At 44.4% G+C, this 25,642-nt stretch overlaps 1 protein-coding gene across 1 annotated transcript; it reads right to left on the bottom strand.

Moving 5' to 3' along the window:
* Positions 1–1,369: 1,369 nt before the first annotated feature.
* On the bottom strand, positions 1,370–25,573 carry rab3b (RAB3B, member RAS oncogene family). The gene is made up of 5 exons (XM_030727350.1): positions 25,270–25,573; positions 19,590–19,814; positions 8,852–8,970; positions 8,651–8,775; positions 1,370–5,759 (listed from the first exon to the last, which is right to left on the bottom strand). Exons 2-5 carry the CDS (start codon positions 19,812–19,814, stop codon positions 5,575–5,577), a joined length of 654 nt encoding a protein of 217 aa, XP_030583210.1. The 5' UTR covers positions 25,270–25,573; the 3' UTR covers positions 1,370–5,574.
* Positions 25,574–25,642: the final 69 nt, after the last annotated feature.

The raw sequence follows: 25,642 nt of genomic DNA, 5'->3' as shown, positions 1-25,642 counted from the left end.
CTCCTTGAACTTTTGCGATCATTTTCAGAAAACTTGACCTCTGACCTTGAGATCAAGGCCACTGAGATTTGAACTCGTCTGAGATTTTTAGGAGATCCATCTATGGCATAAATATGAAAATCCTACATTGCCTAGTTCTCGAGTTATCGTGTTCATAAAGCTGGGTGTACATGCTGCCCGGCAGGGTGACGAGAATACAGTAAAAAGGTCTTCAAATAAAAATGTTAAAATAAAAACAACGTGCAACAAGAGCACTGAAAAGCAAAATCAGCCTTAAAAAAACCCAGTGTAAACGAATGAAAGGAAACACTCATACAAATAATAAATCAATTTAGTGAATGGGGGAGACTAAAATCACAAGCCTGTATACAGGTAAAATTATTTTTTTTCCTGATTATCCCACAATGAAAAAGAGATGAGGAAGAATGAGAAATACATCATTTATCCCAGATTTATCCCTTCTGTTAGAGCATTTATAATAATAATAATGATAGCAATGGTAATATCGGTCAGATGCCTCTCTGCAGACAGATGTATTGTGCTGGGACAGATCTCCTGTATCTCCTGTCAGTGGAGCTGAATCAGCCTGTTGGAGGTGGAGCTGTGCTGCCTGCGCAGTGAGAGGTGCAGAGGATGCTCAGGATGATCCATGATGGAGAACAGTTTGTTCACAGTTAGACTTCCTGATCAGCTTCTTCAGCCTGTTGGTCCCTCCAGCTCTGATGCTGCTCCCTGAGGAGACCACAGTGAAGTGCACTGCACTCGCTACGGCCGACGGATAGATTATCTCCATCATTTGGCTGCACACATCGAAGGATCTCAGCTTCCTCAGGAAATAGAGCCTGCTCAGCCCCATCTTGTGTTGGTCTTCCAGCTCAGCCTTCTACTCCAACAAATCCACATCACATGCCAGGTTAGACACGGGTTGCGTTGCCGTCATCTTCCTTCTGAAGTCGACCACCATCTCTCAGATTTTATTCACATTCAGGAGCAGATGACTCCACCCGGACCACTAGTGCTCAGTACTCCTCCTGCTGCCCATCACTAACACAACCGACTGCTGCAGAATCACCTGAGTACGTCTGTAGGAATAGAGACAGCACAGCCCCCTGTGGAGCTCCTGTGCTGCACATCACCAAATCAGACAAAACACTGACCCGACGTTCAGAAATGCACATGTTACATTCATCGAACTGTTCAGACTCTTAATGTAAGGATTTTTAAAAGCTTCTCTGCTGGCAGCAGCTGTCTGTACTCAACATGAACAATCAAGTTTTAGTAGTGCGGAGGAAAAAGAAAACGTGACGCATGTTCTGATTAAAGATTGTGATTTTTATTATACTAAATTTGATCTATAATATACAAACATTCACAATATTTTGTACAATCACTTTGTGCTTCTCCCCGAACAGGAGTGGACCGTAAGACGACAAGTTTACAGGAACTCTCTAAGAATTAGTCCATGGTTACACTGCAGAAAAATAAACTCAACACCAGGATCAGATCTACCTCTATCATTTACAAAGTCACTTAGAAAATAATCACATGAAGACGATGCCCATGTTATTGTAAGTTCTTATCCATATGAAGACACATGGCGGGGAGTTACACACACCAACGTGCGCTGTGGTCGCTATACAACAGTTTGGCAGGATATAAGTTTATCAGAATATTCAAGAACAAATATTTCTTCAAGTCTTTCATGAACACACGTACTGGAGCTCAAAATATCACAAGAACCCGTACAACTGAACACGCGATAAATATCATGATACCCAACACTAACACACACGCACACACACACACGTTCATGTAGGAAAAACACTGCGAACACGGCGGCTACGTGACTACACCTGCTAAAGGGGGCGAGAGACGTGTGCTCCTCACTCATCAGCTCCACTCACGTGTGTGCGTGACTAAAAATCCGCCTCCGTGTGGCCTCAGCGGCATGGCGGCCGGTGCAAAAGCTGAACGCCACCATGAGGCAGGGCTGCAGCGCTCAGGGGGGTCCGGGTCCGAGTCTCTGATCCCGATCTCGTTTCCTCTTTGTTCTTTTTGGTTTTCAGAGAAAAGCCAACATGGAAGTCTGTTAACAACAAAATAAACCAAAACTGCAATGAGCAGATGCTCCAGGACTGGCTGAGGTGAGACTCTGGACGAGTGTCCATTGTTGGGGACTCCTGAACTCTGACTCAGCTTCCAGCAAAGTGCAGTGCAAACAGGTTTAAACCGGTGAGCTATAAAATAATTCACACCTAAAGGTTGATGACTGGTGTGAAAGCATCCAGGACTTTTTGGACTAACTGCTAACTTCACTGGTGGTCCAGGCTGCTCGTGGTCGCATTCTCCATCTCAACCAAAAAAATTCTGTAGAGAACAGTTCCAAGTGTGTCTTAGTTTGTCTGGAACTAACCCTTTATGAGCATGCTCACACCACCAAAAGGGGCTGGATGGTTATTCAGCAGTGATTTTTTTTCATCCGTTCATCCCAGAAACAAACCTCCTGCATGCTGTTTAGTTTGGAGGACTTGTTCCATTAATGTGAGTCTGTTAGTTTGTGGACTTTGGTCCCTGAACTGGCAAAGCTGCATGTTAATGACAGATTTGAACGCTGCAGCCGTGGTTTGTGTCATCAGGTCTCAATGGGCTTAAATATAACTCCAAAGTCTTGATAACACAGCACAATGAACATCTTCAGAGCTCGTGCTCTGATCCTCTTTAATTAAAGCTGAAGTCAGAGAGGTGACTCCAGAGCTTCACTCCCACAGGAAGGACAGCTTCTTGCTTTCTCAGGGTCATCACTGATTCTCTGCAGTGTATTTAAAGAACCTCACAGCTTTGTGAGGGCAGAAACTCTGCATCTCACTCCTGAGCACAACCTTACATTAGAGCCATAAGACACCTAAACTCGGAGCACCAGCTGCCAAACCTACACTGGGCTTTAGAAATAAAAACAACTATGAGGCCTTGGACCTGTTCAGGAATCCTTCCGCACGGTGAGCACAATGGAAACAGCTGGCACAGTTCTGGTGCTTCCTGTCAGTGAGACGAGGCTCTGTCTGAAGGCTGGAAGAGTGAAGCTGAGAAGCACTGCTTCATCAGAAACAAAGAGGAAGGCTGTGCACGCTGTGACAGAGATGCAAACAGAGCTGGAGGTTAAGCAGCATCACATGAAGTCCTGCAGAACATCAGACTGAGAGCAGCTGCTGGAGACTGTCACAGCAGATTAGAAAGCGAGGACAGAGAAAACACACAGAGGTTGTTTATGAATCTGTCCCTGCACACGCTCACATCAGACTTACATTTGTTCTGTTTGTCGATAATAAACTTCTACGACTTCCTGATGGAGAAAATCCGAGTCAGAAATCACAGATTTGTTTTGGCCTTCAGTGGACAGTTTGCACATGCTCAGGGAGCATCAGAGAGTCTGAGTTTGGTCTCCACAGAGGAAATGTTATGTTCATCTCTGGGCGTTTAACATCTCTTAAACCAAGACCGAAATGGTGATCCAAACATCCATGAAATCATGTTGCAGTTTTCCATCTTACTGTATCATGAAACCAGGAGTGATGGTTAAAGATCACTCAGGATCACTCTATTCCATTTTTTTATCCAATCATGATCAAAGCCCGTGGTTTTGGAGAACTGTTCTACTGCTATTCATCTGATAGAACTCTTAAACTTAATGGTTTCTGATAATCAGAAGTTGAGCAGATCCAGAATCAAGAAAGAGCTTCTTTTTTCTTTGGATGTAAACTAATGTAAACTTATGATGCAGTGGGTTAGTAATACTTTGTCGTAACATCAATTTAGTTTTTTTTTTCCTTTTTAATAAAGTTACTATAATTATTGTTCAGACCCTGTTGAACCACCAGGGGGAGCTGTCTGTTCACCTCTGACCAGGTACTGGACCCGGCTCCCCTGACCCGAGCAACTGGCCTGCAGCCCTGCCAGAGTTGTGCGTTGGTGGTGCAGCCCTAAAGCGTCTGTCTGAATAAGGCCAGTAAGAGTTTGTGGGCTATAGGCATGTTGAATCAGAGGAACTACCGCTAGCTGTAGAGAAGCAGCATGAATGATGACTCGGAGAAGGACTGTAAACACATGAGCAGCTGTGGCGTTGTGCTACACTTTGAGAGGAGAGGCAGTGCTGTGCTGACCTGTGACCCTGCTGACATCACACTCCAACTAAAGGTGCATTTGGCGTGATTGAGACACTAAACATCACCTACAGCATAGTGCCATTGAATCAGGCCTGCTGCCTCGCTGCACGTGTCATTACAGCGTGGAGCACGCAGGCATCGTTTATCGCGCCTAATCACAGACAGTAAGAAGATTCATCTTCGTGTGCCAAGCAACATCAAAGTGCTGTAATCAAAGCGTGTTTCCTTTTGCACCTTCTGAGCAGCAACAGTCCAACAGTATCTGATCTTTGTGATGCGTGCAGCTGGAGCATGCTTCTTAAGGAGCGTCCACACAGGAAGTGATTTGCTCATCTCAAATCACTTTGATGGTGTGCAGATTATGGCTGGTCCAGGCTGCGGTTGTCTCGCTAATGTATTTATCACCCCTTATATGCCAGTCAGCCATGTCCTTCCCTCTTATTGGTAGTGCACCTTGAAGTAGAGTAAAGTTTAACTCAAGACCTGCCAACTTCATATCTCCAGTGGTTATTTCTCCCTGGTCCCTGGTCTGAGTGCATATGTAGAGTTTGGTCTCTGTAGCAGCAGGTTGATCAGGTTGGTCCTAACGTCCCTCTAACCTGCAGTGGTTTCCTCCTGGAGGATCCTGATGTTTCGCATCTGTGCCACATTCTGGATTAGCCCAGAAGGTCTGCTGTTATCTGTGATGTTTGCTACCAGCTGTGCAACTTTCTAGACATTAATCGATTCCATCTTTAAGTAACACCAGCATAGAAAATGACAACAAGCTGCATGAAGATCTGTTCTTTCTGCTGGACTCACCAACAGTGCTTTTACTTCTCGGCTACAACGGTCCACACTTCACCTCTGACACACTAATTTTCCCCACAGACCAACAGAAAGCCTTCCTCACAGTCCTGACCTGACTCTTCACCGCACAATAAACTGTTCCACTAATACAACTCTGACATGAACCATCACTCATCATCAGATGCTAACTATCCAAGCGACAGCTGAGAGAAACATCCAGAATCACCATGTTAGATCTCACTTTTTCATTCACTTTGTCACTTTCTGGTGTAACTGAGCCTTTGTTCTCTTTGTTTCTATATAACACCCAAAAATCATTAAAAACAGTCAGCAGTCACAGTGTTATCACCAACAGCAGCACAACAACCATTTCAAGCGCACCAAATCCAGATTAGCATGGAGTATGCTGACAGCTAAAGGGCCACTCACGGACACTTGGGATGGAGAAAGTGGTTATATAGATGTTAGTTAGCAGGACCTGCAGGAGGCGTAGAGATGAATGGCAGCTTACAAACATGAAGCAGAGCAAGTGTGTAGAGGAATGTTACAATAGATAATCTATATGTTTTTTTTTTTTCTTTTTTTGAGAGCTTGGGGGAGGCGGCAGAAGGGGGGTGACGGACAATCAGCAGCACTTCTGAGGTAGCTGGGCAGGTTTGTCGGTCAGTCTGGTGGTCTTGGAGCCAGGAGCTGCCGGCGCCTCCACGTCCACGCGCTCTGACATCTTCACACAGATGATGTCCACCAGGCGCTCGAAGACCTGCCGCACGTTGATGTTCTCTTTGGCGCTTGCCTCATAGTACTCGAAGCCTGAAGGTGGAAGCAGGAGAGTTTTACTGTAAAGAACATTGTGGAGTAACAGCAGCATTTAGAGGCCTCTGACTTAGCAGATCACATGATTATTGATAAAATAATCTTGAAAAAAATCCTTGATGCTGAGGGTGCTGTGGAATACTTCTCATAAAGTTGTTGCAGTTTAAAGAAAGAACAAAAATAAAAGACTGGTCATTGTGGTCAGTTTGAAGCACGTATAGGGAACCAAAGAACGATGGTTTCTTTCATGAAAATTTCTTAGTGTTTAGAATTTATACTAACAAAAAGATGCTTCTTTATGCTGATGATACTGTGTTGTATAGCTCAGAAATAAAGGGTTTTTGTGGTCAGTGAAATGCCATGGTGCCACGGTTTTGCATTTCTGATTTTCTGTGAGTTTGGTTTTCTGTTGGATTTTGTTATTCTAGCCTTTTGAAGTGAGCTTATTTGAATTGTTAGGGTTTTCATGGATGCCTGTTTGGATGGGTTTCTGTTCCAGTGCTAGTTCTGAATTCTTTCATTTCCTACTTTGAGTTTATTTGTGTTTAGTTTGCTCAGTGTTTTTCTTTCTGTTTCTCTGTCTCATCTTCCTTTTTCCCCCCCTGCATTAGTTCATTCTGTGTCAGCATCTCCTTCATTTCCATTGTTCTTCATTTCCTGGTTCATTCTGTTTTCATTCTGCTCTGTTCCTTGCGTCTGTTGATGGGCTTTACTTCCTGTCTGTTGATTGTCTTAATTGCGGTCAGCTGCACCTCATTCACATCCTGTCTCCACTTCTAAAATCAGCCCAGTGTGTATAAATAGTCCTGTTTCCCTCTGTGTTCTGGTCTGTGCTTCCCTGCTTACCCACAGGTTTTCTTAGGATTTAATTATGGTTTGGGTCTTTTGGTTAATCAGTCAAATACAGGCTTGTTTTCAGCTACCTGCCTTGGTGTTCTGCAGTTGGATCCTCTTCAACACATCCACATTCCAGTTCATGAAAGGAAAACAATTCAAACTCTCTCACAGTGTTCATTCTTTAATTTGATGAATGATTCAGAAAATCTCCTTTATGCTGATGACACTGTGTTGTATTGCTCAGATACATATATGTTTTTACTGAGTTCATTCTTTAGTTAAAATGCAGGAGAAAAAAAAACAGAATGAGATGGAGGCACTTACTGGAAAAGAACCAGAGGTGTTTTCTTCCTTTAAGCTGCAGTGATGACTTTCTTTCAGCTAAAACAAAGCCTTGGTTTCCTTATAAAAAGATGTTTTTATTGAACTGTAAGGGAAAGTCTGTTTGCATTATGAGGACTCTGTTACCATGCATCTGTCGGTGTCTGCTCAAGTTTTGAAAATGAAAGGGAATAAACTACATTTCATATTGTAGGGGACCCTCTGTGTGTTATATAATGAAGCTTATGGCTTGGAGAGGGAGCTGTTAGACAGTAGGTCCTATTAAGCCAGTTATTTTGAGCAGGCTGTAATTTTTTCAGTTTGTTTTATCAAACTGTGTGAAAAACGTGTTCACTTGGACAGATGCTCATTTGGCAGATTCTGATTCACTCTCTTTATAATTATTGTTTTTTACTTTACAAAATAAAGTACCTTGAGATGACTGTTTGCTGTGATTTGGTGCTATATAAATAAATTGAATTCCTCAGGCTACATGAAGGGTGAGTTAATAGAGCTGCAGCAACTCTAAGTTGCAGCACCATTATCTCCATCAGGACAGAAAGCAAGATGAGTGAAGCATAATATCCTATTTGTGTATGTTTAATGTGTTTTAGGCTGCTCAGTGTCAGCATGGCTCTCTGATGGACTGACCTCAGAGCAGTTCTGACCTGAACTGCAGGCTCTGAAAAACATCTGACATCTCTAAATTACAAACATGATGCTATTTATGGTGTTTATTTTTATTTTTCTATATCCTCATTATTAAAATTAGGCCGACTTATGCATGTGGCAACTCACCGCTAAGGCACTTTAATAATAATGACAGCATCATATCACAAACTTAACCCTCTGTCAGGTGAGAAGCCATAAATGGTAACTTGATTTACAACATAATAATGAAAACTTTGAAGGTATTTAAATGAGTGTCCTATAATTAAAAATACATCAAACAAAGAAGAATAAATGCTTGCACTCTGAATCGCAGCTATTCATTTCTTTGTCCTGCAGTCTGCACACAGTGTGCAAAAATGAATCCATATAGCACAGTGCACTAATAAAATCTTACCTGGTGATTACCTGGTGAAAACCCACCTGTGCCTCACAGCTGTTTGCAAAAACCATCCCTGTTAGCAAGTCTGAGAGCTCCTCCTACACAGCCTTTGGCTCTCAGGTGTTTGCAGGTAAATGTTTGACGTACTGAGAAGGATGTAAAGGTGCTGATGGACTGCTGAGTGTGTATATATTTTAATGGACACTGACCTGTGTTTTCTTTTTACTGAAAAATATAAAGTCACACCGTGGGATTTTGAGGGGTATTTATTTTACCATATACATAGATCAGTCTAAGACTACATATCCCATGAGCCTCCACACAGAGCTGATGAAATGACACGTTGCTTCCTTTCTGGTGGTTTCTTCCTGTTGAAATGGAGTTTTTCCTTCCCACTGTCACCAACTGCTTGCTCATAGGGGGTTGATTTGACTGTTGGGTTTTCTCTGTAATTATTGTAGGGTCTTTACCTACAATGTAAAGCACCTTGAGGTGACTGTTTGTTGTGATAAAATTGAATTGAATTGAATACCTGAAGCAAGTACATATACATATTATTTTCTCTAGGTTCCTTTCTGAGGCCCTGATGCAGTGTTTCTCTAACACCAAACATCTTAAGCTAAAGAAGAGTTTCTTCTGCTGTCTGTACCACCTGAGATCAGAGAGAACTGAGTCTCACCTAGCTGGTCAGCCAAGTGTTTTCCCTTCTCGGGGGGTACCACTCTCTCCTCGTCCATGTCACACTTGTTGCCCACCATGATCACCTGGGCATTATCCCATGAGTATGTCTTGATCTGTGTGGCCCTGCAAACACACAGCAACATGATCTGAGCTGAGTTTCACCTTGTGATGAATCACAAGCTTTCAACCAATCACGTACCAATCCTGGACAGCATTGAAGGACTCCTCGTTGGTGATGTCGTACATGAGAATGAAGCCCATGGCGCCACGGTAGTAGGCTGTGGTGATAGTGCGGTAACGTTCCTGACCCGCTGTGTCCTGCAAACAAACACACAGCCAGTCACATGACTTTCAGCTATAAGCAGACTTTAACCAAGAACGTGACGCTCCAGTTTTGCTGAGTGAAATTCTGAGGTTTTATGTGGCTGTTACTGATCAGCACGGATCTGTGTGTGTGTGTGTGTGTGTGTGTGTGTGTGTGTGTGTGTGTGTGTGTGTGTGTGTGATGCTCCTGTACAGTCTGTGCATGCAGACTGATAGCCAGGCATTAGCTGATAACACCCTCTCATCCAGATATGGTTACATCTGGAAGGAAAAAACCGACATGGTGGATGATGGTGGCCATAATAATGCAGTTTCCAGACACATTCATATTTAACATGCACTCTATGAATTTAGCAATATGAAGCCATCAGTGCAGAAGCTTCAAATTAAAAGCTGTAAAATCAAATGAAACTGTGGGACTGAGACCGAAACAAACACAGAAACTGAAGCTTCTCTGGAGGATGGATGTCCAAATAAACCACTGTGAAATGTCACAGTTGTTTCTGCATGAATATACACTGCCTGGCCAAAAAAAAAAGTCACCACCAAAAAAAGGTCACACACACTAATATTTTGTTGGACCATTCGCTGTGGCAGTGTTTCAATAAGCTTCTGCAATGTCACAAGATTTATTTCCATCCAGTGTTGCATTAATTTTTCACCAAGATCTCACAGTGATGATGGCAGATTCTGACCACTGCGCAAAGCCTTCTCCAACACATCCCAAATATTCTCAATGGGGTTGAGGTCTGGACTCTGTGGTGGCCAATCTATGTGTGAAAATGATGTCTCGTGTTCCCAGAACCACTCTTTGACAATTCCAGCCCGATGAATCCTGGCATTGTCATCTTGGAATATGCCCGTGCCATTGGGGAAGGAAAAATCCATTGATAGAATAACCTGGTCATTCAGTATATTCAGGTAATCAGCTGACCTCATTCTTTGAGCACATAATGTTGCTGAACCTAGACCTGACCAACTGCAGCAACCCCAGATCACAGCACTGCCCCCACAGGCTTGTACAGTAGGCACCCATCACTCTGGAACAGGTAAATCTGGATCAGACCACATGACCTTCTTCCATTGCTCCAGAGTCCAATCTTTATGCTCCCTTGCAAATTGAAGCCTTTTTTTTTCCAGTTAGCCTCACTGATTAGTGGTTTTCTTAAGGCTACACAAATGTTCAGTCCCAATCCCTTGAGTTCCCTTCGCATTGTGTGTGTGGAAATGCTCTTACTTTCACTATTAAACACAGCCCTGAGTGCTGCTGTTGTTTTTCTTCAATTTGATTTCACCAAACATTTAAATGATCGCTGATCACGATCATTCAGGATTTTTTTCCAGCCACATTTCTTCCTCAAAGACGATGGGTCCCCACTATCCTTCCAGTTTTTAATAATGCGTTGGACAGTTCTTAACCTAATTTTAGTAGTTTCTGCAATCTCCTTAGATGTTTTCTCTGCTTGATGCATGCCAATGATTTGACCCTTCTTAAACAGACAGACATCTTTTCCACGACCACGCAATGTCTTTCGACATGGTTGTTTAGGAAATGAGAAGCAACTCATTGCACCAGTTGGGTTTAAATAACTTGTTGCCAGCTGAAAGATAATCACCCATCCAGTAATTATCCAATAGGAGGCTCGTACCTATTTGCTTAGTTAAATCCAGGTGGCGACTTTTTTTTTTGGCCAGGCAGTGTACTGGAGACATTAACCCCTTAACTGGCAGCAAAAAAATCACCTGACAAAAACTACATAACGCCTTCTGGTCATTATTGGCTCTGAACAACCCATTTCATAGCCTATTAATCGGCTGCGTCTGGTCCGCGGGCCGAATGAAGTGCATTTATATGGCAGGCTAGACCCGCCCATTTTGACTGACACCTCATTCGGCCAATCATGTTAAGAAATGGGTTTCCCAGAGCCAATAATACTCAGAGGGCGTCACGTAGCTTTGTCAGGTGATTTGGTGCAGCCAGTTACATGATTGGCCGAATGACGTGTCAATAAAAATGGGAGGGTCTAGCCTGCCATATAAAAGGGACTACAAACGGCCCGTCACCGGGCCCTTGCCAGTTAAGGGGCTACAAGAGAAATCTCTGATCACATGCATCTACTTCGGCTGTTCAATCGTTTTGTTTGGAACCTAAAATATTGTTTTCCAGTGATAATCAATATGAATCAAAGTATGTTGCTTCAACTTTAAGCATCTCTTCAGACATCTGCAGGGTTTCTGCAGACGCTCAAAGGCTTGAAAGCGCAACTTCTGAAGAGCAAAGGAGCAGATGAATAAAATGGTAGTTTTTAGTAGTGAAACAGTCATTCAGCCAACTGTATTAGCATGCCCTCCATCTGCTACTGCATCTACTGCATCAGTTTGCATAGTAAAGACAAATGCTAACTGACTTACTATGCAAACTGAAGATCAGAAATGTAAAAACAAACTAAGAAGCCATCAGGGGTTTTCAGCTGTTCTCGGCCGATCGATCTCTGCAACAAGCCTCGGTGTGACTTTCACGCCGCCGTCCTCCACCACTTCATCCTCCGTATCACTACAGCTGCTCCGAGTCATGCTGCTAATTTTAGCTCTGACTCAACGGAGTCAGAGAGACGCAGCGAGAACTCGCATACAATTAATTAATTCAGACTGAGGTGTGAGTGTGTGTTAATGATAGAGGGCGGTCAGCCTCAGACTGAGTCAACATGATCAAAAATATGTGGACAGCTGAAATCCTCCCCTGCTTCCTGCTCCTTTATGACTCTAATGTGGCCAAAATTTCCAAGCTGAGTATTGTGTTTTATTCAATAAGACCTGAAACCAGTGATTGAGCCATAAACTCAGGAAGGAGTTCACTGAACTCAGGTGAGCTCAGGCAGTGGGCTCGTTTTCCTCACACACTTTTATGCAATCAGACTTCTTTTTACAACTCAAGGAGTCGCCCGTGATGGCCACGTTCATCATTAAGTACAGTCTGTGGTTTGAACACTGAAAATTATCATAAAAACTACATGTCCCATGATTCTTTGGTCTGTGGCTAAGCACTAAGCTAAAGGCTAACACAGCTCTCCATCCATCCGGTGAACAGTTTGTGTGTTCAGTCTATTTTTACTCACTGCGGTGCTTTCAGTTTGAATCATTTGGCTCTGATTGGCTCCAATTATGTCGACACACACACACACACACACACACACACACACACACACACACACACACACCTTCTGGGCTCCCCTGTCTCCTGCCGGTTCTCAACCTCTCCACCCTGAGAGGTCCCTTTAATTGCCACCAAAGTCAGCACAGTTACTGTCTGTGTGTGTGTGTGTGTGTGTGTGTGTGTGTGTGTGTGAGTGAGAGCGTAAAGGGCTGCTGCCATGGCAACAACATCACCACTGATAATAGGAGCTAGGAGTGTTTTTTCCTGCGAGCTGAACATGTCTCAGTCTGCCGATTCACTTCAAACACATGCAGCTGATCATTATGTTCACTTGCTGGGTTTTATAAAGACGTGTGCTCTATCTCTGCATATTTCAGTATTATGGCTGATGTCACAGAAGGAAGAGTAAAATTAGTAAAAGCTTAAAATCAGTCAAGCCAGTGAAATAAAACACACCATGCAGAAAGCAACAGTGTGACCGTCTGCAGTACTTTAAGGATGCAAAAGATTCAATCAAACTTTATTTCAGTGTTTGGCTGTCAGATGAACATCAGGATTGATGATGTGGTGGTAGGCTTTTACATCATGTATGTTTTGATGTAACATGCATCAGAGCTGTGCTCTGATCTTGATTTGAATTGAGTTGATTTAACTGGTGATTCTATTCATGCAGTTTTTATTTGTGGGCATAAAAACAATAAATTGAAAAAATGTAAGTTAATTTTGGTAATGCTTCATAATCACTGCACCAGTTTGATTCAGTTTTATTCATTTGGCAAAAGAAGAACTTCCTTTCAACATGAAATCAAACTGAACCAAGATAAGACAAATGCCTGAAGGTGTTTCAAAATGGCAGCAGAGTGGTGAACATGCTTCTTCAGCAGTTCGACATCTAAACCACATGGGGTATTTGCAGTAGTTGGAATGGGTCTGAAGTGGACTATTTCCTGCTGTGAGCTGCATCAGAGACACAGGTTGTGTCTGACATCATCTATTCATTCAGCTTCCTCCTCACCCAGCAGGACAGTGAGCTCTGCCTCACCACAAATGTGGATCTTTCACATCAATTTGAGAAGTGATTTTGATCATGTTTCACATTTTATTGGGTCATGTAGCGTCAGGCACTGGTCTTGGTCTTGTCTCGGTCTCGCCCTCCCTCGGTCTTGGTCTTGACTGGTCTTGGACCCTAAAAGTCTTGGTCTTGTCTCGGTCTCGATACACTCTGGTCTTGGGCTTGTCTCGGTCTCACCCTCCCTCAGTCTTGGTCTTGACTGGTCTTGGACCCTAAAAGTCTTGGGCTTGTCTCGGTCTCGGGTTAGGTGGTCTTGACTACAACACTAACTGTTACTTGAGTCCAGCTATCTGCTGACTCTGGCTGTTTGGGGTGAAGATTTGTGGGTCCCAAAGCTGTCCAAAGAGATTCCAGAAACTGTATATGAGCAAGTAACCTAAGGTGAAACTTTGCTTGGGATTTGGAACAAGCACACCTTCAGGCTGAGCTCAGACAGAGGAAGCTCATTTCTCCTGCTTTTATCTTCGATCTCATTCTTTCAGTTACTGCTCAAAGCTCACGGTCATGTGTGGGAGTTAGAACATAAAATGACCTGTACACCAAAAGCTCTGCCTTCAGTGTTTATGTTCACCATGACAGACCAGCACAATGCTTGCATTAATTCTAAACAAGATCCTGAGACAGTATTCCGAGGGAGGCTGAGGACATTGAGTCCGAATGGACCGTGTTCCGCACCTCCATTGTTGAGGCTGCTGCTCAATACTGTGGCTGCAAGGTGGTTGGTACCTGTCGTGGTGGTAACCCCCAAACCAGATGGTGGTCACTGGAGGTGAAGGGAGCCATCAAGCTGAAGAAGGAGTCTTATCGGGCTTGGTTAGCCTGTGGTACTCCAGAGGCAGCTTACAGGTATTGGCAGGCCAAGCGGAACACGGCAAGGTGTGGGAGGAGTTCAGTGAGGCTATGGAAAAAGACTTTTGGGTGGCATTGAAGCAATTCTGGCAAATCGTCAGGCGATTCAGGAGGGGAAAGCGGTGCTCCAGTCACACGGTCTATAGTGTGGGTGGGGTGCTGCTGACTTTAACTGAGGCTATAGTTGGGTGGTGGAAAGAATAATTCGAAGACCTCCTGAATCCCAATGATACGCCTTCTGTAGTGGAAGCAGAGTCTGGGGATGAGGGGGATGACTCACCCATCACTGGGGGTGAGGTCACTGAGGTGGTTAAACAACTCCCTGGTGGCAGGGCCCCTGGGGTGGATGAGATGTGCCCTGAGTTCCTGAAGGCTCTGGATGTTGTAGGGCTGTCTTGGTTGGCATGCCAATGCAACATCACATGGAGATCTGGGGCGGTGCCACTGGATTGGCAGACCAGGCTGGTGACTTGGGTGGTGGTCCCCAGACCGGGGTGGTGGTTTAAGAAGGGATACCAGAGTGTGTGCTCCAACTTTCGGGGGATCACACTCCTCAGCCTCCCCGGTAAGGTCTATGCCAGGGTGCTGGAAAGGAGGGTCCGCCCGTTAGTTGAACCTCGGATCCAAGAGGAACAATGCGGTTTTCGTCCTGGTCGTGGAACGCAGGGAGTTTGCCCAACCAGTCTACATGTGCTTTGTGGACTTGGAGAAAGCATTCAACCGTGTCCCTCAGGGTATCCTGAGGGAGGTCCTGCGGAAGTATGGGGTGTCTGGCCTGTTGTTGCGGGCCATTCAGTCCCTGTACAACCGCAGTGAGAGCTTGGTCCATATAGCCGGCAATAAGTCAGACTTATTTCCTGTGGTTGTTGGACTCCGCCAGGGCTGCCCTTTGTCACAGACTCTGTTCATAATTTTTATGGACAGAGTTTCTAGGCATAGCAGGGTGGCCGATGGCTTCTTCCTTGGTGGACTCAGAATCTCGTCTCTGCTCTTTGCGGATGATGCGGTCCTGTTGGCTTCATCGGGTGGTGGCCTCCAGCTCGCAGTGGAACAGTTCGCAGCCGAGTGTGAAGCGGCTGGTATGAGAATCAGCACCTCAAAGTCTGAGGCCATGGTCCTCAGCCTGAAAAGGGTGGAGTGCCCTCTCTGGCTCAGGGATGAGTTCCTGCCCCAGGTGGAGGAGTTCAAGTATCTCAAGGTCTTGTTCATGAATGATGGGATAATGGAATGGTAGATCGACAGATGAATCGGGGCTGCTTCTGTGGACGCTGCACCGGTCTGTCGTGGTGAAGAGGGAGCTGAGTGTAAAAGCGAAGCTGTCGATTTACCAATCGATCTACGTTCCTACCATTATCTATGGTCATGAGCTTTGGGTAGTGACCGAAAAAATAAGATCGCAAATACAAGCAGCAGAAATGAGTTTCCTTCGAAGGGTGGCTGGCCTCTCTCTTGGAGATAGGGTGAGGAATGCGGCCATTCGGGAGGGGCTCAGAGTAGAGCTGCTTATCCTCCACATCGAGAGACTAAGATGCCTCCTGGGTGCCTCTTGGGTGAGGTGTTCCGGGCATGTCCCACCGGGAGGAGGCCCCGGGGTAGACCCAGGACACACTGGAGAGATTATAGCTCTCGGCTGGCCTGGGAACACCTTGAGGTCCCTCCGGATGAGCTGGAGGAGGCGGCTGGGGAAAGGGAAGCCTGGGTTTCTCTGCTTAGGCTGCTGCCCATGTGACCCGACCCTGGATAAGCGGAAGAGAATGGATGGATGGAAGATCCTGAGATGCTGAAGCTTCTTCACTTGGGCAACAACTTATTCCCAACCCAGAGGATCCAGAAGACCTTCTTTCAAAGAGACATCACAGGACACCTACAGAAGTCCCATTCCTTTCACCAGTGGCTTTGAGGGGAACCCACACAGTTTGAGGCAGGTGATTTTAATGCTGTGTAAGTTTTGCCCACCACCATTAAAACTCAACATCCTCTGCCATCAGCTCCACACTGACAGCTTCTCCTGCAGCTCTCACACCACGTTTCTGTCTGGCCCATATTTTCACAAGTCTCTTCAAACCTGAAAATTGTTTCCTCTGTCACATCCCTGAAGGACCATCAGAGTGTCCTAAACCCCGTATGAGGGGCAAAGGTTATTGCTTGGTACAAAATTTTGAAAGGGCCGTTAAAGAAACAGGTGTTTGCAGAAGCAGGTGTAAGAAAGAATATTAACAAATTCTCATAAGATCAGAAAAAAAATATTGCAAAATGTAAGGATTTCAACCAAGCTAAAGGAAAAACCAATACAATCAAACAAAAATGCAGCCTTGCAATCTGCCACCTCCTCCCTCCTTCTGATGTCACACTTCCATTCACCTCCTCAGCCTCACCTGCACACACCCTAGCACCTGCCCAGGTAAGGATCATGCAAATGAGACAAGATATAAATAAAAAGAAGGTATTCCCCGGTTCCTGCTGACACACGTCTTAAATATGAGCACATATAGCATATAACCTGTATAACTCGTATGACCTGTATCTTCCACAGGTCAGTGACCTATTCTCTCCAACTGCTGCTGACTCCGCATTGCTAATCAAAGCTAACATCACTGTCCTTGATTAGCAAAACCAACAAAAAGAAACAGCCAAAAACAGACACTCAAACTCAGCCTAACACCAGAAACTGATAATCTGATGATCAGTCATCTTATCACTAACATGTCTGAGTAATCAGGCACAGTGAAAGGGGTCACCCTTTTTCCTATCAGAGGAGCTTGTTCTCATTCTCAAGCCATCAAACACCAACGCTATCAAAGTATATGCAAGTATCCTCTTAAGTCATGGTGAACCAGGTTTATGGCAACAGGTTTGTCACTTCCAAGCCATCAAGTTTAACTGGGTAAACAACAAACCACCACCTTTCCAACTTCTAAAGATCTTAAAAAATAACGAGACCCATCAACGATGGGGATGTCCTCCTGTGATTAATGAAAATACAAAATAAAATAAGTCTGGAAAACATCACAGCCCCATTTCATAATAGAAAACCCTTCAGCTGAGGTCTTATGACCTTCGGCAAAACTATTTTGCCCTAATTTGGCATACTACATAAAGTCTTTATAATCTATAATCAGATATAATGCATACTTACAATGGATTCCTGCTCTTGACGGAGACGGTCGCATTCTATCTCTCTCCCTGCCCTCCCTATCTCTCCGCTTGCTGCTTGCTGTGAGAGCGTCTCTTACACACTGTCCGAATAAGAATAAGATTGAGAGCAACATGGATCTGGCAAACTGGGCCCTAAATACCATTGATCGAATTTTTCCCACTATGAGATCGGGGAAAGGGGAGCCTGCGTGTCTGAGTGGAACAGACCCGGTTGGATACGTCATCGATTCTTGGAGCTTGTGGAGACCTGTGTGCTTCTCAGCCCTCGAGGCCGAAGACGTGGAAGACATCTACATATTCGGCTATTTGGTAGCGGTATCTTTTCTGTTTGGGCTCGGAGGATACCTGATTTACCGGGAAATTAAGAAAATCTAGGCAGCAGTTCGACATCTGCAGAGGCTGCCGACCCAGGTGGATGGGCTGTGCAGGGCCGTACAAACTCAGACTCAAAGCCTGGTGGACCTGAGCCGTAAAGCGGACGGGTAGTCCAGCTGAGAACGTGCTCGCAGGCGAGAGGGGTTCGACCTGGAGATAAGGTTCGGTTCTGCACGGTGAGGACGGTAACTAATGAATTTGGAATATTGGATTACTGAATGGGTTCCCCAGTGAGACTGAAGGCTGTTGGAAAAAAACAAGCAGCCTGTTCCAAAACAACATCTGCATTATCAGGAATTCGGCTCCCTAGCCGGCCTTGGGCTGGCAATCATATCTCTCCAGGCCTATGTGTGACGATCGCTCTCCCCCTCAGCCCTCTCTGTGATTTGTTAAGCTGGATCTGGTGTAAAGGTAGCGCTGCGAGTCAGCTGCATGACCTCAGGACACCTGTCCCCCCTGTTTGTTTCTGTTTTTTTTGTATTTCTTGGATGGGTGTTCTGGAACGCAAATTTCATTATATGTTTTCATTATATGTTTACATATATATGACAATAAAGTCTTCTTGATTCTTGATTTATGTATAACATCACTACAATCATAAGGCAACCATGTTGTTTACGTACAGTACAGAAGGTATGGTTTTAATATTGCTTAATGATAAGTCATTAAGCAATATGTTAAGCAACATGTTAGACAGTGCTCAGCCAATCAGAAGATGGCATCACAGCCTGAATCAGTCTGCAGCCTAGAACTGATGTTCCTATAAACAGACTGACTCTTTACCTGGAAGTTTCTCACTATCAGCTACAGCCAGCTGTTCAGGGACCGAGGTCAGCTGATACACATCGGGAATCCACACTTTAATCCATTTCACTCAATGATGCTGAAGTAGGTATATCATATCACACAACATAATATGATCACATGATTAAGCTAAGTCAATCAGACATGAGAAAGAGGCTGCATATCATTAGCATATATTATCATAGCATTAGCAGCCTGAAATCCTCCATGTTGTTTACTCTCCACTTCAGGTAAATACAGCCAAAGTGTACAAAGGTATTAAACATCCAGGAATATGAATATCATGCTGCACATCTTTGAAGAGTAAAGAACACGTGTGCCAGATTTCATGGCTCAGCTCCGAGTGGATTTGGAGTCTATAGACCAGAAAAATAAAATCTCAGGGACAGACGCCTGGACGGTGTGACGACAACATCCTCCTGCTTTATTGTTGAGGCAGAGTGTGAAGATGTGTGTATTTCTGTGACATCAGCATCTGGTGCCTTCACCTTTGAATCACATCGCACTTTTTACTAATCCTGTTTTCACAAGCCAATGAGTTACTACAAAAATGTTGGTATAAACCAGTCCTCTCTTTTGCGCCTTCAATTGGTCCAGAATGCAGCCGCTCGCCTTCTTACAAGAACTCCTAAAACTGAGCATCTCTCCCCTGTGCTAGCCTCCCTTCTCTGGCTCCCTGTGCGTTTTAGGATTGATTTTAAGATTTTTATTGTATGTTTTTAAATCTTTAAATGGGCTGGCCCCGTCATACCTCACCAAACTCCTAACACTTTACATTCCCTCTAGGTCACTGAGATCCGCTGACCAGCTACTTCTCAGTTTTCCTAAAACTAGGCTTAAGAGCAGGGAGGGACCAAGCTTTGCATGTTTTTAAAGTCTGCCTTAAAACTTATTTTTATATACTTTGGCCTTCAAATTGAAGTGAGAGCTATCTTTATGAGCTGTTGTAGTATTTTATAGTCTCGTGATTTCTTAGATGTACTTTAAATGTGCGTGTGTGTGTGTGTGTGTGTGTGTGTGTGTGTGTGTGTGTGTGTGTGTGTGTATGTTTGGTGTATTCATTTTATCTTGTTTTCCCTGTGTACAGCACTTAACTCTCTTGTGTTTTTAAATGTGCTTTATCAATAAATTTGGATTGGATTTGGATTGGAAAAAAGTAAAATACTCCATTTCGTGCCCCTCAAACACACAAACCATCCTCACCCAGATCTGCAGCTTGATCCTCTTGTCGTTGCGATACACCGTCTTCACCTTGAAGTCTATGCCCACCGTGCTGACGAAGGAGTTGCTGAAGGAGTCGTCGGCATAGCGGAACAGGAAGGATGTCTTCCCCACGCTGCTGTTGCCGATGATCAGCAGCTTGAACATGTAGTCAAAGTTCTGGTCAGAACCATCCCGCTGGCCGAAACGCTGGTCTGCTTTCGCCATCTGAGGGTTTGAAAAGGAAGAAGATGCAATCAACATTACTATCCATCCAGACTGAGACACTCCTTTAAATCTCACCTGACGTTAGCCTGCATGGTTTACCTTTGCTTATTTAACCGCCTGGGCCTGTCAGTGGCTTCACAGCTCTTTTACTTTGATGGGAACAGTCAGGGTGGGGGTCACACTGTGTCCACTTACAGCATTCTCATTCAGTACATCTACAACTATTTTATCTGTGTTAATAATTTAGACCAACATATAGAAGAAAGCCTGGTTTAAACAAAATTCTCTAAAGGTGATTAAACGTATAATGAACAGAACGGCTGAACAGCAGATGTCTGAGGTTGCCTAAAAGTCACTCTGATGGTGCCTGAACCTTCATACAGGTCCTAATGCAGGAAGAACAGGGGTGGGACTTCTTTCGACGCTGTTTCTCAGGAGAACAAAGTACCTACTTGGAGTAAGTATCTCTGAGGAGCAATAGCAAACTGCAGAGCAGCTGACCCCCTATGAGCGAGCAGTGGACAACACACCAAGAGCCCATTTCCTGGTATCCTGAGGGTCGTTTTGACCTACTGTGAACAGTCAGCTTGAACAATAACATAAATTATACCAACAATGATGCCACTGTTACTGCTGGTAACCATAGCGATAACAGCGATGATACTGTTGGTAACCCTCTCACTGCTGAATGCAGAATCCACAAGGTGCAGGTGTCAGACACCTAAAGGTGTGATGTCACATACGGATGTGCGTGACATCATGTAGCTACCATGGCACCATCCAGGCCTGTTTTGAAGCCTCAAGATGAGCTATTGGCATCTTGCTGCTTTGAAACTGGATGTGATGAGTGAGGGGGCGGATCAGACTGTGAAACCTCATGCTTATTGGCTAACCGTTTGTCAGTCACAAATCATTAACCAATCAGCATATCCTGGATAATTCAATTCAATTCAATTTGATTTTATTTATATAGTACCAAATCACAACAACACTCATCTCAAGGCACTTTAAATTATAAGATAAAGACCTGACAATAATACAGAGAAAATCCAACAATCAGCCGACCCCCTATGAGCAGCACTTGGTGACAGTGGGAAGGAAAAACTCCCTTTTAACAGGAAGAAACCTCCAGCAGAACCAGGCTCAGGGAGGGGCAGTCATCTGCTGTGACCAGTTGGGGCTGAGGGGAGAGAGACAGGACAAAAGACATGCTGTGGAAGAGAGCCAGAGATTAATAATAACTAATAATTAAATTAAATGCAGAGTGGGGTATACAGTGCCTTGCGAAAGTATTCGGCCCCCTTGAACTTTTCAACCTTTTGCCACATTTCAGGCTTCAAACTTAAAGATATAAAATTTTAATTTTTTGTGAAGAATCAACAAGTGGGACATAATCGTGAAGTGGAATGAAATTTATTGGATGTGTCAAACTTTTTTAACAAATAAAAAATTGAAAAGTGGGGCGTGCAATATTATTGGGCCCCTTTACTTTCAGTGCAGCAAACTCACTCCAGAAGTTCAGTGAGGATCTCTGAATGATCCAATGTCGTCCCAAATGACTGATGATGATAAATAGAATCCACCTGTGTGTAATCAAGTCTCCGTATAAATGCACCTGCTCTGTGATAGCCTCAGGGTTCTGTTCAAAGTGCAGAGAGCATCATGAAGACCAAGGAACACACCAGGCAGGTCCGAGATACTGTTGTGGAGAAGTTCAAAGCCGGATTTGGATACAAAAAGATTTCCCAAGCTTTAAACATCTCAAGGAGCACTGTGCAAGCAATCATATTGAAATGGAAGGAGTATCAGACACTGCAAATCTACCAAGACCCGGCCGTCCCTCTAAACTTTCATCTCAAACAAGGAGAAGACTGATCAGAGATGCAGCCAAGGGGCCCATGATCACTCTGGATGAACTGCAGAGATCTACAACTGAGGTGGGAGAGTCTGTCCACAGGACAACAATCATTCGTACACTGCACAAATCTGGCCTTTATGGAAGAGTGGCAAGAAGAAAGCCATTTCTCAAAGATATCCATAAAAAGTCTTGTTTAAAGTTTGCCACAAGCCACCTGGGAGACACACCAAACATGTGGAAGAAGGTGCTCTGGTCAGATGAAACCAAAATCCAACTGTTTGGCCACAATGCAAAACGATATGTTTGGCGTAAAAGCAACACAGCTCATCACCCTGAACACACCATCCCCACTGTCAAACATGGTGGTGGCAGCATCATGGTTTGGGCCTGCTTTTCGTCAGCACGGACAGGGAAGATGGTCAACATTGATGGGAAGATGGATGGGGCCAAATACAGGACCATTCTGGAAGAAAACCTGTTGGAGTCTGCAGAGAGACCTGAGACTGGGATGGAGATTTATCTTCCAACAAGACAATGATCCAAAACATAAAGCCAAATCTACAATGGAACGGTTCACAAATAACCGTATCCAGGTGTTGGAACGGCCAAGTCAAAGTCCAGACCTGAATCCAATCGAGAATCTGTGGAAAGAGCTGAAGACTGCTGTTCACAAATGCTCTCCATCCAACCTCACTGAGCTCCAGCTGTTTTGCAAGGAAGAACGGGCAAGAATTTCAGTCTCTCAATGTGCAAAACTGATAGAGACATACCCCAAGAGACTTGCAGCTGTAATTGCAGCTGTAATTATTTGTTAAAAAAGTTTGACACATCCAATAAATTTCATTCCACTTCACGATTGTGTCCCACTTGTTGTTGATTCTTCACAAAAAATTTAAATTTTATATCTTTATGTTTGAAGCCTGAAATGTGGCAAAAGGTTGAAAAGTTCAAGGGGGCCAAATACTTTCGCAAGGCACTGTAAAAACAGTGAAAAGAGGTGAATGAAGAAACTCTCAGTGCATCATGGGAACCTCCCAGGAGCCTGGGCCTATTGAGCCCTCCATTCAGCATCACCTGATCCAGCCCTAACTATAAGCTTGATCATAAAGGAAAGTTTTAAGCCTAATCTTAAAAATAGAGAGGGTGTCTGTCTCCTGAATCCAAGCTGGGAGCTGGTTCCACAGAAGAGGGGCCTGAAAGCTGAAGGCTCTGCCTCCCATTCTACTCTTAAATATCCTAGGAACCACAAGTAAGCCAGCAGTCTGCGAGCAAAGTGCTCTGTTGGGGTGATACGGTACTATGAGGTCTTTGAGATAAGATGGGGATAATCTGCTTTACTAAAATGTAGAATGACCAACAGTGACTTCATGTTTTATTCAGTATGACCTGTGGCTGAGCCCATAAATCATCAGGAAAGTGTTTACAGAGGTCAGGCACAGGGGCGTTTTCTCATAGACTTCTACAGGATTGGAATTCTTTGTGTCGCCTCCTGATGGTCATTAAAAAGAATGCAGGTTTACAAAACGTACATGTTGACTACATTTTTCAGACATAAAGCTACGTCCCTCTTTTGTACTCTCTGTGGGTGTGTACAAGCAGCACCCAGCATCTACCTGCTTCTCTACAAAGGTAGAGGGTTACTTAGAAAATCTGCCGTCAGAAGAAAAGGAAAGGTGGAAGAGAGGAAGAGAGTGGAAAAACACCATCTATGATTGGTTCACCTGTAGCTGTAGCATAAAGCAAAAGCTCCAACAGCCAACTTAAGATTCCCAAATTTCTGTACTTTGTAATCTGGATAAAGATTACAAATTCCTCCATGATTAACATGTTAAACTAATGCAAAAATGTAACAGAATCATCAGTCTGCTGGTTTTCCTGAATGGATTTCAGTGGAGTCAGATTCAAGACCTGAATGAATGTTCAAGTCCACCAGGCTTAGTGCTGATTGGTTAAACCTGAAAAGGTTTTTCAAATGTGACCTACTGCTGCTCTCCACAGGCAGGTACCAGACAGTGGCTCTGTCTGAATGTGCTCAGGTTTCAGTTATAAACAGCCTCCTTTCTTATTCCTTCTTTATTTATTCATAAATGGTCACAGGTGTGCAGATGATTCCAGGTGTTTAATATGAAGGTCTGACTGTAAACAGGAAGCTGTCAGGCTGCAAACGCCAAACAGATCCATCAGAGAGAGAGAGCAGGAACATCAGGAGAGGACTCACAAGTAATTTGGTCCATTTAGAGAAACAAAGAACATCAAAAGGCCAGAACGTCCACAGGAGACACCAGAAGGGATGATCCCAGGATCCTTTCCTTCATCACGTTAACAAATGATGCTCTATCTTTATAGATACAATCATATGTTGTATTAGAGTCATAGACACATTAATGAGGCTATAACCACCATCGCCTCACAGGAAGAAGTTCCTGGGTTTGAATCCACTGGCTGGCTGGGTTCTTCCCGTTCCTGCACCATGGGTTCTCTTCTGGTTCTCCAGCTTCCTCTCACAGTCCAAAGACATGCAGGTTAGGTCAACAGGTGTGAATGTAAGCATGTCTGTCTCTCTGTGTTAGACCTGTGATAGACTGGCTGCCTGTCCAGGTGACCCCTGCTGGCTGCAGACCCCCCCCCCCCCCCCCCCCCCCCCCCCTTCCCCCAACCCTCTGCTGGATAAGACAAATAGATGGATAAGAACATGACTTTTACTTTAAGCATCAAGTGATGCAGTAGGAGTATATTTTTATGTGCTGCTGTGATATTTTTTTATCTTAAAGAGACAATGGAAACATAAAAATGATTGAAAGTTATAATTAATGTCATTAGAACACTTCAGAATATCTGCCACAGGCCAAATATGTATGCGATGATTTTAGTCGATAACACAGCATCAAGAGTTTAGTGTATTTTTGATGCTTAAACTTTTGGACCCGAGTAAACTTCTGACCTTTAATTCTACGAATGGTCTAAATCCTTCTTTCAACACAAAGCAGGTTTAAACTTTGGTGTACCCACTTTTCATGTAAAACATGAAAAATGAGGTCACATGGCCAAACATGAACCTCAAAATCAAACCCTGCAGATCTGAGTTAATTTTCTGGAGCCCCGTTGAAAAAAAAATCTCAGATTAGAAGCATCAAAGAAGAGTGGTTTATCCGAGCATCAGGGTAAAATCAGCCTCACTACGCTGAACATTACGCTTATTATGGTTATATGACCGATGAAGGTGATGAAGGTGATGAAGGTGGTGTTTGATCATCAGACTGAGCAGTCCCTCCATCAGGGCCTCATCAGGGAGAAACACCAGTGACCAGCATGAATCCCTGCAGAACAGCTGCACCTCTGACTTCATCATCGCTATCATCATCGTCACCATCATCAACACCACCCCACATTAACGTCATCATGTTTCAGTGTCGAAAATACAAAAGATCGATGGGAGAAGGATCGAAACCATCAATCAATTTGATTTTGATGTGATGATGAAGAGAAGGCCGAGGAGAAGATTACAGAGATGTACGAGCTGCCGTGTCGCACCGGCGCAGGTGTGACCGACGTTTCTGGATCAGTGTGTGTGTGTGTGTGTGTGTGTGTGTGTGTCACCTCTGCTGGGCGGATCTGATGCTCTCTCTCTCTCTGTGTCTCGGTGTCCAGATAGACGCGGCAGATAAAATCCTTCTGATCGTCCTCGGCAGTAGCAGCAGCAGCAGCAGGTCTGATGTTCAGGAGATCCGGAGAGGAGCGGCCCGGCGGCGCGTGCAGACCGGATGTTTTCTGCGAAATGAGCTAAACTGGCTGAATCGGGTCCGCGGCGCGCAGCTGCTTTACGCACGGCGGGAATGTGACATGCTGCGCTACTGCCTGCAAAGAGCTTCTGCTGCCCGTCCTGCTCCTGAAGCACCAGCAGCGGGTCTCTGCGGATGAATGAACGGTTCTCTGTGCGCGGCAGGCGGCTCCTCCTCAGCCAATCACAGCG

Source organism: Archocentrus centrarchus, chromosome 4 (genome assembly GCF_007364275.1).
Source record: "Archocentrus centrarchus isolate MPI-CPG fArcCen1 chromosome 4, fArcCen1, whole genome shotgun sequence".
Taxonomy (NCBI): domain Eukaryota; kingdom Metazoa; phylum Chordata; class Actinopteri; order Cichliformes; family Cichlidae; genus Archocentrus; species Archocentrus centrarchus.
Note: the sequence above shows the minus strand (reverse complement) of the source record. Positions and strands in the feature narration are given on the sequence as shown.